The following is a 16794-nucleotide window of genomic DNA, read 5'->3' as shown; positions in this document are numbered from 1 at the left end:
CGCCCGCTGCTGTCACTCTCTAGTAAGCATATAAAACATTAAAAAAAAAACGACTTAATCTAATTTGAATACTAAGGAGCAGTGTTTATGTTATTAAAAAAGAGAATAGAAGGGAGGGGTTAGTAAAATGCACAGCAAATAAAATGTCTTCGAAAAAAATTGCAAATCGAGTCACACATTCTCAAATACGAATTAAAAGGAGATGCATACAGAAGCAAATATTTTCAAATATGAGCTGTTTTTAACAACTAATAGCAAGCTCAGTGGTCTGAGGCCCAAACTTTGTCACAAGTGAGATTCTCTCTCAAAAGCTCTAAGTAAATCTCAACTGTCCTGAAATACTCTGAGCCCGCGCACGACGCCCCAACGTTGTGTTTTACTGCTTTAAAGAGTTTATTTTGGTTTGGATGACGGACACCTGCATGTCGGCATCAGCCAACACTTTGTTTTTTGAGCTCAAGCTCCTTCAAAACGGCGGCAGCAGGCTTCCTTTCCAGTTAATTCCTCAATGCGTAGGTCCTTTCTGTTCTTGTCCTCCTTCTGACACTCGCTCGCCCAACGTATCATTTGAAGCATCTTCCTGGTCAGTTGGATAGTCCACGTCCGATATTTCGAACTTCCTAGGGGCCGTGAAAACGTCCGAAAAATCGGCCAGTTGGAAAAAATAAATGCATGTGATTTACTGCCCTTAAGGGCTCGAACTGCCACAGGCACATTAAAAAACGCCCTGAAGGCCTGTCGGTACACATATTAGGCATATCGGTGCTCGTACTGTGACAGGAAATACCGAGTGCACGCGTGTATAATTAAGGAATACATACTGTCCCGTGGCAAAAGCCCTTTCCCACGCTTGTTATGCTTCACTGCAATACTTTTGCATATGCTTCACCAAGTAGCATTTACATGCAGAAGCGAAGCTGACTTTCAGGAACCGACGTCATGCAACACACCGCATTTCCAAGCTTTTAAGCCAATCGCGAATACCACAAAGGTGGAGTCCGTGCCATTGCTGACAGCAGCGAATTCTTTCAATAAACTGGCACCTAACGGCAAGAAGCTTCATAACGAATGTCGAAGGAGCTAGGCCTAGCATTGCCGCAGTGATGGCTACGGCTGCCAGCGAATCTGCGTGCGATAGGGCCGGTTCAAAGCTGCGAGGTAATCAAAATGGCAGCGGTGGCAGCTTTGATTAATGCCATTCGGACCTGTGGTCCCGGAAAAATGTCCGGAAAATCTGGCGGCGAAGAGTTCTCGCATCTGAAATTTCAGATGTTCTGATACATTGACTCTATGGGGTACATGGTCGTGCCGCGAAGCCATCCAAATTATCGGGAATCCGGAAAGTCGGTCGTTGACTGTACACTGGCAACTCCTCCAGCTGGCAACAGGGCTTCAAAGACAATTTATTACGGTTCCCGTCTGTTACTCGAGCCAGCATTACCACAACTTTCGACCCTTTGAAAAATATTACAGCTAATTTTCCCTGGTAGAGGCACAAATTCCTTGAGTTTTTCCAGACTACTCAAGATCCCTGAGAATTCCCAGTTTTCCCGGTTGGTAGACACCCTGTGCAATAACAGGAATGTATTGACATAACTGAATATGAAAAGCCATGCAGTGAAGCCAACTTTAGGAATAAACCAGCTCAAAATCCTGCAGCTTCTCCTTGTTTCTTTACGCATCAAGCAACCATAACAGTAGGCAGCAAACAAGCACACCTACACAATGCCCAAAGTCATAACCAAAGTGATTTTTCACTTTGTTTTTCCAACTGCATAGTGGAAAGATATCAAGGCCTTCCTTTGCTTTGCACTGACACTAGACACTGGAAGAAAAAGAAATAACTCAGAATTGCATGGCAGCCAGGCTGGTTGTGGAACGTACCATTGCTTTCTTGCGCTGGGAGCGTGCCTGCTTCACTTGCTGGGTGTATGCCTGAAGCTTCTTTTCCAGCACGGATACTGCAGACAAAACATCATGAAGCCTTTACTGGAATGTTTTAGCACCACACCATGCACGATCCGAGATGTACATGGGACCATGCACAGCTACTTTACTGACTTTATTGAACTATCAAGACCTGCATAGACCTTTAATTTAAATGTGAAATAATACTGAGGCAAACCTTCTGGCCCCGAATGAGCCTGACATGTCACTCTCTCTAAACTGTTACAGTAGACAAGCAGAATTAAGCGGTCACAACAGGGAAAAAGTGATGCAAATTTTAAGTATGTTTTTCACAGCATGGCGCAAAAAGATTGTACCACTAGCAAAACTTACCTAGGGAACAGTCAGAAAGCATGCATAATAGACAAACATTGCAATGAAAAATGCACAATATTTGTGTGAATACAATTTGATGACAAATATAAAGTAATGGTTTACTTTTGTTTGTGCCAAAAATTAAAAAATATATATACAAAGTAACGCCATGATGTGACTTAGCCATGAGATCAAAGCAGAACACTTGAGTGCAAGGTGTTCTTGTTCTCCTTGAAAGCAATGTAAAAAATGACATTCTGCCATAAGCGAGGCAGAGGATCCACAGAACCACTGTAGAAGAAAGGCCCTATGCAAAGTATGTCAGCACAGTTGCAATCACACAGCTATGCTGACACACACCACCCCTGCTGACATTAAAGAGCTCTTCCCATTGCTGACCTTTGCACCAGACCTATGGCCCCTCCCATACGTTAGCCTTTGTAACCTTCTTTGGACGCACAAGGGTGAGCTTTCCTGCAAAGCTAGTGTTGCAGGAAAGGCAGCTTTGAATCAGCCGCCACTCTTGCTGGCTCAATCCGCTGTGCCTTGATAAGTGAAAATGAAGAAGACAAATCTTGAACCTTGGAAGAAAATTCAAAACCATGTTTTCAACATGAAACGCGGTGTTTCTCAAGCTGCAACAATGCTAAGTGCTGGGAAACTAGGAACACAATCAACCAAGACAAAAACCAGTGAAAGAAATGTATACACAAGGTACAAGAAGTACATACGACGTATGCCAAACTACCTGAACATTATTGGTGATGTAAACCCACAAGTTCTCACAATGTGCATGTGCCAGCATGGAGGAACACTACACCCACCACGTGTTACACACTTGGACTTCTCACCACAATCGCGGTTCTAGACATGAACAATCTTTTCCAGCTAGGGCGAGTGATGGTACACTGGTGCATATGTCATTGCGCTTGAAGAATTTCTCCTGTAGTTCACATCTTTAGGAATGGAAGCGGCCAAGGAAGTTTTGGAGCAGCTCTGGGAGCAGCAAATTTGGCACTTTGGAGCAGGTTTGGAGCATGAATTGTCCGTTTCAGAACTGTAATTAAGCATCTTGGAGCAGCATGGTAAGGATAAATATGAGTGAAATAAAGGCAGATTAAGGTGAGGTGTTCTTTATTTTATTTTGCAGAACACTGTTAGGTCCGGCAAATCAGTTCTGCGGAAGCCCACTAGGCAAAAAGAATTCATAACAGGAAAAACTTCTCATCGATCCAACTGTAGCACGAAGCTACAAGGGAAACCAATACGAGCTATTATTAATTACCTTACTTATTTAATAATGTGCCAATGCAAAGTTGTAGAACATGTTGAGAAATTACTGATACCAGTGTACAAAGCAACCTAGGTCTTGTGTGCTCCTTTTTTCCAACAAGAACAAAAAGCGGGAAAAAAAACAAGTAAAAGCCCGTGAAATGGAGAGAAATCACATGACAATGTAACCCCACACCAGTAATAATAGCAGTCTCAGATGCACACGTCATCTAGTACACTGTGTATATTACGAACGTGCACCGTCTTGTAACAGTTTGGAAAGAAAGCCGTTACAAGATCGTACTACCTCACGTTTAATAAGAACCGAAGATTTGCGCCAAAAACTACTGACGTGTCAAGCAAAAAGCATGGGCACTCATTCCCAGTACCCAAATTTGATGAGGTTTGCATAAAGATTTGTGCAATCTTTGATGTGCAGAAGCGTCGTCACAGTCACGATGTACTTCTTTTACTTTTTAAAAATTTCCCTAGCTTTCTTTTTCGTTAAAAAAAAGGTCTTCACGAATCCTACGTCACTTGAAATGCTGTTAGTGGCCATTTCTCAATGTCACCCACAAGTTTTTCATTGACATCTCATGGATTAGGTAAATTTATAAATTTAGCTAATTAAACATATTTCTGCACAATGAATGAAAATTTTTCACAGTGAACAACACCCATCAATTAGCAACACCCATCATGGTACAGTGAACACCATTCACATAGTACCCTCTAGAAATTTGTCATTCTTGGCAACCTTCAGTTAAGATAGCAGAACACCGCAGAATAAATGTGGAGTGACATACTGGTCATGGCATGTTGGCCAGTTTTTCACATCGTTTGCTGACTGAGAAACTCCAAGATATTTTTGAAAACAATAAAGAGATAAAAATGTTATATGGCTTTCCAGTCTGCATCGCCAACAAATATTTTGAATAAGCTCGACAATTCGGGCTTATTCACGGTTCCGTTACAGGCACCATAAAGCAAATGTAAAATGGCAAACAATATATTGCGTGCCAAGCGATGGGCTATTAAAATTTACGGATTCTATCAGTGCAAATCGTGTCGTGAACATCATTGCAGCGAACACAATTCCAGAGGTTCACTTTTTCTGCAAAATTTTAATTCCGACCATCATCTGGCCGCTAAGGTTGACTAAACACAAAACTTTACATCCTTGGCTTGCCTTCTACGGAAGCAAAAGCCTGATTTTTTGTGGTGTGGCCATGCAGAAAATAGCATCACCTGAGTGCAAATTTGAGTGACAATTGTGGTTGCCATTCAATATTTATGACCAAGAAGTTTCATGAAAGTGAACAGGTCATTTAACGGCGCCAAACTATCATCCTGGTAACCAGACATGGTGCATGTGTGAAATAGATTATGAATGTCTCATGCATAGCGTTCGCCCATTAATCGACATAGATCTACCAAGTGAGTGTGAAAGTGAATGCTAAAATGTTTAACAAAACTGATACGCTACACGCTGAGCAAACTGTACGACCTTATTTATTCAGCGTGGCTTTCCTTCCCGACTGCCCCATGAAATAAGCGGCAGTTCAAATCATATTTAGCTAATCTATGTATACACAAATGCATAACACTTATATAAAACATTAGTAACGCATTGTATAGCACAAAACAGTTTCCATTTTTTTGCAGCCTAGCAACAAACACTCCAAAGGCGATGCTGAAACGGATTGCTTATGCTTGGATTGCAGGGCTAGGCACTAGCCAACGCATGACTATAGTTGTGCGGCAGCCACTGAACATACACATCCTGCTCAATTTCGTGACTTCCGAGTTTTGGTGCAGGTTGATGCAGCTCAATGGTCTGGCCCAAGATGGCCCAAGATGGCGCAAGATGGCGCAATTGGTGCAGCACTTTCATACCTGCATTTTGCCCCTGCCAATAAATGTTACCATGCTAAATAATGAAACATAATCACATCAACCTGCATTATTGGGGTAAATGACCATGCAGTAAAACCTCGTTAAACCAGACCCGCTTAAACAGTATTTTCGTTTCAAAAGCAGTACAGTCAAATTCCCGACTCAGCGGCCATTGAACATAATGTGTCTTGTATCCGCATAAACTGTACCAGCTTATTGTGTACGTATAGGTTAACATGTAGTGTTTCCACTTTTTGTTGCGCAAACACGGCGGTGCATCGTCTCCATTGAGCAGCCCAGCAGAACAATAAGCCTCAGAGATCAGCACAACGGCCTCCAAGCGCCCTGTGCGCTTGCGCATGAGGCCACATCATCATTTCGGCGCCGTGCCACACAGCGTTGTGGCGTCGTGCAAGCGAGAGCTCGCATCATGCTGAAACTCGGACAAAAAAGATGCCGGGTGCTTAGCATAGAAGAAAAATTAGACATTGTTTGTGCTATCGCATGTGACGCGAAAAGTCGGCGCTGGCACGTGACATGGGTCCACTGTTGACTACGGTGTGTAGCATTTGGAATGCGAAGAAGTTGCTCGGCAGCGATGCTGCAACCGCAAAGAAATGTCGGCTACGAGGTCCGACTTTTTGCCGTCGTTGACTCTGTTATTGCCGAAGTGTCGCCTAGCGACAATGATAAGGACAACACAAAAAGCGACAGCTCGGGCAATTCAGGCCCGGCAGTGGCAGAAGCTGAACGTTAGATTAGCCTCATGACTGCAATCGTAGCTACAAAAACAGCACCCCACAATGAAAAGGTGCCCCGCGACTTCTGCAACGCTACCGCACCTGTGCACGGAGATTATGCAACGCCAATGAGGAATCTGCCATGCAAGTGTTTGCCGAGAAGAGGGCGCTGGCTGAAAAGCTGGCTCACAGCTTCAGTAAGCTTGAGGTCGCTGCTAGGCCCCCACGGCATCAAACGAAAATAACATGTTTGTCGCATGAAGTAAATAAATACTGCATGTTTTTTCCCTTTTCATTTCACCCTCTCCAAGTTCCGTTTTTGACAGGTAAGTGGGCGATCTCATGCTATTTCGGTTAAGCAGTACTACCGTTTAGTACATACTTTTTCCGAGGTCTGGCCAACTACGGTTTAACCCTTTGAGGGTCGAATTATTTTGAAAAAAACGCATCTTGTAAGTGCTAAGAGGTGGCAGCACCTCCCAGTTAGCACGCATCGTCATTATGGCGCGAAATTTCAAACGGAGGGTCGGAACCGTACCGGTACGGCAAAGACCTTGCGGGACAGAAAATCGCCGCCGTACATGTACGCAAAAACCGTCAAAGGGTTAACGAGGTTTCACTGCACTCTCCCAATGCCATAGGTCGGAATACTCACTCACGAATACACTGACTCATGCTCGCTCGGCACTTCTATCACAGGCACGAGATAGAGTGTTAACGAGTGATGAAAGGTGCGAGTGGACGTGAGCATGAATGGCAGTGAGTGCCGATCCGATGTGTTTGAGTGGACGAGAGTGTAACATGAGTGAATGCTGGTTAACATGAGCGTGAGTGAGAGCCAAAGCTGGTGAGCTTGAGTGGATGTACTCTATTTACTCAAATCTAACGCGCACTTTCTATCTGATAAAATGGGTCCAAAAATTCTGTGCGCATTAGAATAGTGTACAACTCTAAATCTGCTTTACCATACGGCCATCGGCATCTCAATATGGCCGCCTCGCATGCGCTACTGACTCATGCTCGCTCGGCACTTCTATCACAGGCACGAGATAGAGTGTTAACGAGTGATGAAAGGTGCGAGTGGACGTGAGCATGAATGGCAGTGAGTGCCGATCCGATGTGTTTGAGTGGACGAGAGTGTAACATGAGTGAATGCTGGTTAACATGAGTATGAGTGAGAGCCAAAGCTGGTGAGCTTGAGTGGATGTACTCTATTTACTCAAATCTAACGCGCACTTTCTATCTGATAAAATGGGTCCAAAAATTCTGTGCGCATTAGAATAGTGTACAACTCTAAATCTGCTTTACCATACGGCCATCGGCATCTCAATATGGCCGCCTCGCATGCGCTTCGAGTCTAGTTGCCGTAGCTTCCTTCGTGTGCTGTAGTACTTGTGCTTAGGTTAGTCCACCGTCCGTCTTCCCGTTTTCTGCAATTGCTCTATCAGCATAGAAGTGCCGACTGCGAAGACAGACCAAGTTCATCACGATGCCACAATTAAAAGTGATCATGTGTGCAAAGATGGACGGAAATTGGGTCACATCACAGGCATTCGAATTTCCTGAAACTTGCATGAGGGACTGGTGCAAACAGAAGAAGAAGCGTTCTACTCTGGTGGCTGCTGCGTACGGCATGGCCACGCGTCCCCTATCTTGAAAGTGATCTGTGATGTGGACAGAGACAACACGTCTAGGCGCACCGCACTGTGTTCTCGTCACTTAGTTCGCATTGAAGCAAGAGGCAGCACGAAGGTCAATTCGCTTGCTCCTGCTTCCACACTTCCTCGTTCCAATGTTTTGATAGCAACTTCCTGTGGTCATCGAGTGAGACGTGTTCATGTTTGCTTCGCGCGTGTGACACCATGCTTGTTAATTTAGTGATTAAGTGAATGTTTACATGTTTATACGGCTGATATAACTACTATCCTTGTTTTGTATACCTGTCTACTAATCTGCTATTGCAATCGATGCTTCACCTTTTGAGTGAAACTGCAACTTTTTTTCTTCATCGCAACTTTAGGGCATTGGGAGTAAATCTGTTTTTCCAAACAAGAGAAAGTTTTATTTCTTTATGAAAGAATGGAGGTGCATGGTACTATAAAGGCCTTTTCTTTTTTTTAGGTTACGGCAAACGGGTGCGCATTACAATCGAGGGCATGTTAGAATCGAGTAAATACAGTATGTTCCGTATGTACTGGTGAGTTGCAGTAGATGCAAGTTGAGCATGCAGGTTAATGGTAGAGACCATGAACAGGAGTATGTAAGTATGAGTGAGAATGTAGTCTCCAAAAACATTGATGAGTGAGTGTCCATTTATTCTGCCAATGCATGCCTGGTGCTACTTCGCTTTTGCATTCTCTCAGCACTTGTGTATGCGCTTGTTTTGCTGGTTTCTATTTTAGTTTTTCAAGCTGTCAGTTCAAACCAAAACATGTACATTAAATAAGCTATCAGTACGAGATGTACTGACAACTTCGTGTACAGTTTATTTCTCTTGCTGCACAAGTATTAATATTGTGCCCTTGTGCACATTCAAGAGCACTTTCACTATATCTAGCTGCAGTTGCAGTTGCAGTATGCACACAGCAACAAATCCAATCATCTCATAATCAATGCAACGCTGCTTGAAGGTGACCTCGCCACCACGAGGGGGCGAGCATTCTATAAACAATAATAACAGATTTTTACTCTGAAAAACATATTTCTGTTACCATACTATTGTAGCAATAAAGGGGTGAGGCAGAAACGAGAACTGTACTTGACAACGCATGTCGCCAATTATTCATGCACTAAATCTGTTTTATCGTTATGCAGAAAAGAGGTGAGGCGTGCAGACAGGACACAAGAGTAGAGAAGTGGACAATACGAATGCCGAGTGCATTGGCATTCGTGTTGTCCACTTCTCTACTCTTGTGTCCTGTCTGCAGCAGTGGTCAAAGTATTATTATTATTATTATTATTATTATTATTATTATTGTATACAAAGGAATCAACATCGATGGAGGCAACACTACACAATGTAGCATTCTATCATTATGCATTAAAAGCACTCCTTCACTGGATGACTAGTCTCACTGAAGACAAAAAACAAGGCATGCACCACAGTTTTTGAGAACATCATCAGATGTGCAGTGGCTAAATGCAGAATCCCAACAGCATTGTTATTTCAGGCCTCCAGTACACTCTAAGAAATGTTTACACCCTTTGGAGTGCCCCTTCTGCCACACAACACTAATCGTCATCTGCCTTGATGCGTTTCCTTTCTTTAACGCTGCGAGCCCGGTACTCCCCAGTAACGAACAGCATGCGCGTTATCAGCATGATAGCATTCCCAACAGGAAAGTAGCAGGCACAATGTTTTCAAGAAAGGAAATGCATCAAGACAGATGACGATTATTGTTGTGTGGCAGAAGGGGCAGTGCAAAGGGTGTAAACATTTCTTAGAGTGTATACCAGCAATAAGGTAACAACAATGAATAAACGTACATCAGGGTAAAGCTCTCTCATACATTTTACCATTCTGTGCCATTGGCACACAGACAATTCACCATGACAAGCTCCATCAAAATCACAAAGCACCTGTAACAATTTAAGGCTTTGCTATCACTGCCCAAGGATAACCTGACTTGAAATCAGTTCTTATGCACAGTGACCGTGCAATTTTTCATGCAGGACAAGTAAGCACTGGCGAAGTTCACTATTTCGACAGCTCTGGCCAGAAGCAAATGACTGCTGGGACAACTGCACAAGGTGAGGGCCAACTTGCCTCGATTTTCCTGGGTCTTGGACCTGCAATGTGGAGAGGACCAACAGTAAACAGCTGCTTTCACTGTTTTGGGGCTAATTGGCAACTATATGAGCAAGCATACATTCAAATAAAGGACAAGCTCAAAACAAGCATCTGTCATCATCAGCAATGGCTCATACCCCCGTAAGCAAGCAAATATGCAATAACTCATCCCTCCGTAGGCAAGCAAAAAATGCACTGTCTCATACCCCTTAACGCAGAGGCTATACAAGCGCTCAGCAAAGTGAAGCAAACAGTGCATACATTCTTTGGAATCACGCATACAACATACAGAACGGCATACTTTCAATAAAGAACAAGCACAAAACAAGCATTCAAACCACATAATTGATGATAAGGCACTCCTGATAACAATGGGAAGCACATAGCACTCCCCGCATATGTTTCCTAGTAAAGATTACTGCTGCACAAGCAACCGCGGCAACAGCAGCTTGCAACGTGGAGAGTGACGTCCCAAGCCTTTCGTATATAAAAGAACTAGCCTAGCAACTGATTTCAACATTGTAGCAGCACCACTATGGGCAGAAGCATGCTGTCAAAATTACCATTACTCCCATTATTACTACTACGTTAAACTACCATTACTACCATTACTCTAAAGCAATAAAGCATTGCATACCACCCTCAGCAGTTGTAGTGGTGGTTTTTCAACAGCTTCGCAGGGCTGGGATTGCGAGTCAATTCTTATTCTTTGTCTAAGCATGCTTTGTAAACAAGCATGTTTACGACCATTAGTTTTGATTTCGTGAATTTACTGGAGCCATGGATGCAGCTGATGCAAAGCGTTGCAAAATTGACACCATGAATGACTGGGTGTGCTTGCTGCTGTAGCGAACAAGCTTCTCATTGTAATCATCAACACATACATTACTAACTACAGCCAGCATGGCCATATAGCATGCTGTATGTTAGCAACCCAATCAGGCTTCCAGTGCAAATTCTTTTGTGTATATCAGTCTTGATATGCGCAAATATGCGCACGCACTTCACTCCTTTCCATTTCCATTTCCACACTAAACATTTCATTTTTCTTGGTTTGTAGCGTGAAGGGACACAGACTATGTTACAGACTAGGACACAGAATACTGTCGCGATGCAGAACAGGACGTGCTGGCAAGAGACAATGACGAAGAAGTGTTGTTGCTGGGGCGCTTCGGTTATCATGTTCTGGTGTCAGCTGGTTGGTACCTTCAACATTTGCCTTTCATAAACAACATTCATGCTTGTCTCTGCCTCACAACATTTTGGTGGACGTGCGGGGTACCAACAGGGAGCTCCGCAGTGGTCGCCGCATGAGCCCTGAGACGATGATCGACACCCAAAGCGCCACAATGACCAACCGCCCGCAACCGGTGCCGCAGACTCTGACCTCCATCATGTTGTCTCAGCTGCGAGACCGAGCGACCTTTAATGGCATCGATGGTATGGACGTTGAAGACTGGATTTCCTGGTATGAGCATGTAAGCAAAAATAATGGGTGGGACCCAACACTAATGCTAGCAAATGTGATATTCTACCTCCGAGACACAGCGCTAGCATGGTACGAGACCCCCTGACATGACATAACGAGTTGGGACGTCTGCAAGTAGAAGCTTTTGGACCTCCTAGGAAAGCCTTTTGGCCGTTAACTGGCAGTGAAGAAGGAGCTGTCGACCTGTGCTCAAATGTCGACAGAATCTTATGTGGCATACATTCTAGATGTCCTCACGCTCTGTCGTAAAGTTGACAAAGACATGAATGAGACCAACAAGATTGGCCACATCCTGAAGAGCATAGCAGATGACACATACAACCTGCTTATATGTAAGAACCATGACTCGGTAGATGCAATCATTAAAGAGTGCCGCAATTTCAAACTGATGAAAAGTCACCATATTACGCAGAAGCTCAGCAGGCTACCAAATGCAGTTTCAACGTCTTTCTATGATGAACAGCCACATGGGCCTCCTTAGTCTGGACAAGAAAATTCGACACAGTTAATTCGTCACGAGCTCTAGGCCACGTCTCCCGCCGTTCCTTGTCAGCATTGCCCAGACAATGCATGTTCTGTCTCACTTATACAGGCTGCTGTCAAAGAAGATATGGCAAATTTCGGCCTCCCATCTCTCTGCCCCATTCGTGATGCCGCTGTCACTAAGGACCGGCCCCGCTCATCACTGCTTCCCCGTTTTCAGAGGTTCCGACTCGCCGTCGTAGCCGGGCCGACTGGAGAACACCGAACAATAGATCGATTTCGTAGTCATTGGTCATCGCTCCCTAGCTGGAGCTTCCCATCCGACCGTCCAGATCAAGGTGCTCCCCGTTTTCCTGGGCAACCTTCATCTACAAATACTGACAACATACCTATGACCTTCTGAAGCAGCCAGTCACCATCGCCCTTAAGTCGTCGGTCTCATTCACCACAGGCCCGCCGCTCTTCTTCCCCCTCATTCGTGCCACAGGAAAACTAAGTCAGTGCAACTCCCAGAGATGGTGCTGCATCAATGACCCGACCTGCAAATCCTCTGATCACATTGCCAACCCTTGGAAGTATATTAGACGTTGAGGTGGATGGAGACCCAGCCAACTCCCTCGTCAAAACCGGTGCGCAGATGTCTGTAATGAGCGCCACCCTTCGCAAAAGACTCAGAAAGGTCCTCACGCGTGCCATGCCATGCACAGTACGTGCTGCCGATGGCAGTACGCTACCGGTTGTCAGCATGTGTAGAGCACGAGCAATGATTGCCGGCCATCAAACCGCCATCCTATTTATTGTGTTAGAGCGCTGCCCACATGACCTGATTTTAGGGCAGGACTTTCTTTCGAACCAATCTGCCCCAATAGACTACGCTACAGGTGCTGTGCAGTTGGACCTTCCTTCTGACAGCTGCTTTCTTTGTGATGCACATCATTCGTCACTGTGTTCTGCCAAATTCGCTTGGTTACCACCTTAAGCCGCTAATAGTGTACTTTTTAATGCTTGACCACATGTTCCTGATGGCAACTACGTTTTCTCTCCGCTTGTCGATGTTATTCTACAGCATGGCGTGGTGCTCCCAAGTACCATTGTCAATAATTCTACTTGGCTTCCCGCTCTCAACTTTGTGTCTGTCGCATATGTTCTTCCCGGTAACATGACAGTGGCCTGTCTGACACCTGTGCACGAGTACCAGGTATCTCCACTCATGCCCACTACTTCTGCCTCTGTAAGCCCTATCGTCGCGTGTTCCCGTTCAATTTCGTGACCCTACCCCAACGTCGATAAAATGATCACTACCAACCTCTCTCCAGCTCAAACTGAAGACCTTAGGCACATTCGGCTTATTTACCGCGATATTTTTTTATTTCGATGACCGCCCGCTCGGCCAGACAGCCATAGTCACTTACCCGATTTATATCGGCAATGCAAGTCCCGTCCATCGCCGCCCCTAAAGCGTGTCTGTTGCAGAGCACAGCATTATTCAAAGCAAAGTCGCTTTGCCTGCTGCTACTGGCAGATCGCTGTCGATGAGAAGGATCGCAAGAAGACAGCCTTTGTTATGCCTGATGGACTTTTTCAATGCAGAATCATGCCCTTCGGGCTTTGCAATGCCCCAGCGACATTCGAGAGAATGACAAACACCCTTCTCCTAGGTTTGAAGTGGACCAGCTGTCCGTGCTATCTCAACACCGTAATCATTTTTGATCCTACTTTTGAAACCCACATTGAGCGTCTCTCGACCGTCCTTGCTGTGTTTCATGCTGGGAAATTTCAGCTCAACTGGTCGAAGTGTCACTTTGGCCATCATGAAATAACTGTTCTCAGGCACCTTGTAAACACCAATGAAATTCAGCCCGACACAGCCAAAGTTCAAGCCATGCAAGACTTTCCTGTGCCGTGCTCACTTAAGGACGTTCGCAGCTTCACAGGCTTATGCTCGTACTTTAGTCGCTTCGTTCAATATTTTTGTGATATTGCTCGCCCTATCACCTAGTTTTTAAAAAAGGACGTTGCTTTCACATGGGGACAGCAGCAGGCCGAAGCCTTCACAGCACTCAGGACGAGCTCCCCAATTTTATCCCCCTTTTGACCCTTCAGCACCTACTGAAATCTGTGCAGATGCTAGTGGTCACGACATTGGTGCTGTTCTTGCCCAGATTCAGCATGGCCAAGAATGCATTATCGCTTATGCAAGCCGTCTTCTGTCCATGGCCGCGCGCAACTATTCTATCATGGAATGAGAGTGCCTAGCGCTGGTTTAGGCGATAGCAAAGTTTCACCCAAACCTATTTGGTCGCCATTCCCACATAATTACCAACCACCACTTGCTCTGCTGGCTCTCCCCATTGAAGGACCCGACAGGGCGTCTTGGGCATTGGGCGCTGGACATAGCACTTACAAAAGTGCACTTTCTCTGTAGTGTACAAATCCAGCCGTTTACACCAGGACGCCGACTGCTTGTCCTGCCACCCTGTTGAGCCACCGAAAGCCACAGACCTCGAATCCGACACCAGCGTTATGTCCATCTGGGGCTTCCTCAACTTGGCGATGAACAGCGCTGTGATCCCATTCTGCAAACCATCATGGATCGGTTAAGCTTGCCAACTCCTGATCCTTCTCTTTGTCTCTTCTGTATTTCTGATGGAGTCCTGTACAAATGCAGCTTGCTTGATGGTGCTAACCTACTGCTAGCCATACCAGGGCGCCTTTAACGCACAGTGATTCAACAACTCTACAACACGCCCACTGCCGGGCATTTCAATAATACTGGCACCTATGAGCAAGTTCAGTGCCATTTCATTTCGCCTGAGCTCTACCGCTCTGTGCGCCGGCATGCGAGTGCTTGCGACCTGTGCCAATATCAGAAGCCCACTCCCATGGCTCCAGCTAGGCTTTCACAACCCATCGATATTCCCACCGAGCCTTTATTTCGTGTGGGGCTTGAATCACTTGGCCCTTTCCCTTCCTCAACTAAGGGCAACAAATGGGTTGCAGTTGCAACTGATTACACCACGCGCTTGGCCGTTACGGGAGCTCCACCTACAAGTAGTGCCACTGATGTCGCGGATTTCCTCCTACACAACATCACCCTGCACCATGGCGCTCCAGGTCAGCTCCTCACAGATCACGAAAGTTACTTTGTGTAAAAGGTCATTGATGATATCCTCTGCCCATGCTCTACTGAGCATCAAATAGCCACTGCTTACCATCCACAGAAAGTCTCACAGAGCGACTGAACAGAATGCTTACCAACATGCTAGCTATGTACAGTCGCGGTCAAAAATACGCGGCCCACGGCTCCAGTCGGCGGAGCGGCCGCGAGCCGCACCGCGGCGCTCGCGTCGGCGCTGCGAGAGTTTGCGCTCTGACGACAGGTATCTCCCTCGCTATCTCGAAACAGCTGAACGATGCACTTGAACTTTATCAACCGTGTTACGTATCCGCACGAGAGCGAGGGAGATACCTGTCGTCAGAGCGCAAACTCTCGCAGCGCCGACGCGAGCGCCGCGGTGCGGCTCGCAGCCGCTCCGCCGACTGGAGCCGTGGGCCGCGTATTTTTGACCGCGACTGTACATTTCTCCAGACCATCAGGACTGGGACGTTGTTCTGCCATATGTCACCTTCTAAATAATTCGTCCCGCCATGACAGTGCAAGTTACGCGACATTTTATCTACTGTTTGGCCGTGATCCCATTTTGCCCTTGGCCACTGTATTTCCACAAGTCGACGCAACTTTTATGGCGGCACAGGCCCGTCAGATTGCCTGCGCTCGCCAAGCTTCGCAGAAGTCCCGTTACAATACGCACCATAGGGACATGCAGTATTTACCTGGCTCCCTCGTGCTTCTGTGGTCACCATCTCGTCATGTGCGCCTATCAGAAAAACTTCTATCGCGATATTCAGGTCCCTACCAAATCCTGCGACAGCTTTCGATGTGACATACAAGATTGCTCTCGAAGAGCCAGGCCCATCGTCCGTACAGCCAAGAACTGATGTTGTTCCTGTCTCCCATTTAAAGTCCTACATTCGTGCCTTTGCCGGGCCATAATCGCTTCCACCGGGTCGGCGCTCCAACCCCAGCAGTGTAGTGTTGCGATGCCGAACAGGATGTGCAGACAAGAGACAATGACAAAGAAGTGTTGTTGTTGCTGGGGTGCTTCAGCCGCCATGTTCTGGTGTCAGCTGGTGCCTTCAGCATTTTCCTTGCATAAGCAACCTTCGTACTTGTCTTCGGCTCGCATCGATACGTTACCGTACCAACTTGCCCAACTGTCCATCCTTTTGCATTTCATTTTTCGTGGCTTAATGACACTCGAGATGTCGCAAGCGTCATGCCGCAAAAAAAATTGTGACAAAGTCTCTATTGGTGTACTTCAAGTGCTTTTATGTTGTGATGCAATAACTCACAGGTTGCTGTGTAACTGTGTAGCTCCTGTTAGCTAAAACAGCACTTTATTACAAATATCTTATGGTCCCTTTGGTGATAGTGCCTATAATTTCAGGCAAGAAAAAATTAGTATTTTACAAAATCTGCACAACATTCTTGCAACACAGGTGCTTCAAATGACTTTATTTGAACGTCCTTAGACTCCAATATGACTGGTGTGATGCTAAGATGTTCGTCACATGTGACGCACGCCCATTTGAACATTTACCATTTCCGTTTGCAACACCTAAGCGTAACAAATGCACAATAGTAAAATAAACGTCAAATCTAAGTGGACACATGTATTTACCCAATTTGTGGTCATTCCTGTCAGGGGCCATTTTGCAAATGATGCAATGCAGAACTGAGGTAAACTGATGCTCAGGTAAATGAATGCAGGTTGATCAACTTATTTCAGAAAACTTGTTCA

General features: G+C 45.6%; 1 protein-coding gene and 1 long non-coding RNA gene across 10 annotated transcripts in view; one reads left to right on the top strand and one right to left on the bottom strand.

Annotated features, from left to right (window-relative positions):
* Window positions 1-16794, bottom strand: part of LOC135907227 (mediator of DNA damage checkpoint protein 1-like) — a 154502-nt gene that overhangs the window by 79590 nt on the left and 58118 nt on the right. For all 9 annotated transcript variants that reach the window (XM_070531498.1, XM_070531500.1, XM_070531497.1 and 6 more), the window contains 2 exons: window positions 9937-9959; window positions 1885-1961 (listed from right to left, as the gene is read on the bottom strand). In XM_070531498.1, the coding sequence (XP_070387599.1) occupies window positions 1885-1961; window positions 9937-9959 (100 nt within the window). The remainder of the gene's footprint in view (window positions 1-1884; window positions 1962-9936; window positions 9960-16794) is intronic.
* LOC139054485 (uncharacterized) overlaps window positions 1-16794 on the top strand; it is a 119655-nt gene that overhangs the window by 101534 nt on the left and 1327 nt on the right. Inside the window, exon 3 of the long non-coding RNA XR_011511281.1 lies at window positions 9843-9920. This is a non-coding gene — a long non-coding RNA (uncharacterized lncRNA). The remainder of the gene's footprint in view (window positions 1-9842; window positions 9921-16794) is intronic.

Source organism: Dermacentor albipictus, chromosome 1, assembly GCF_038994185.2.
Source record: "Dermacentor albipictus isolate Rhodes 1998 colony chromosome 1, USDA_Dalb.pri_finalv2, whole genome shotgun sequence".
NCBI lineage: Eukaryota > Metazoa > Arthropoda > Arachnida > Ixodida > Ixodidae > Dermacentor > Dermacentor albipictus.
Note: the sequence above shows the minus strand (reverse complement) of the source record. Positions and strands in the feature narration are given on the sequence as shown.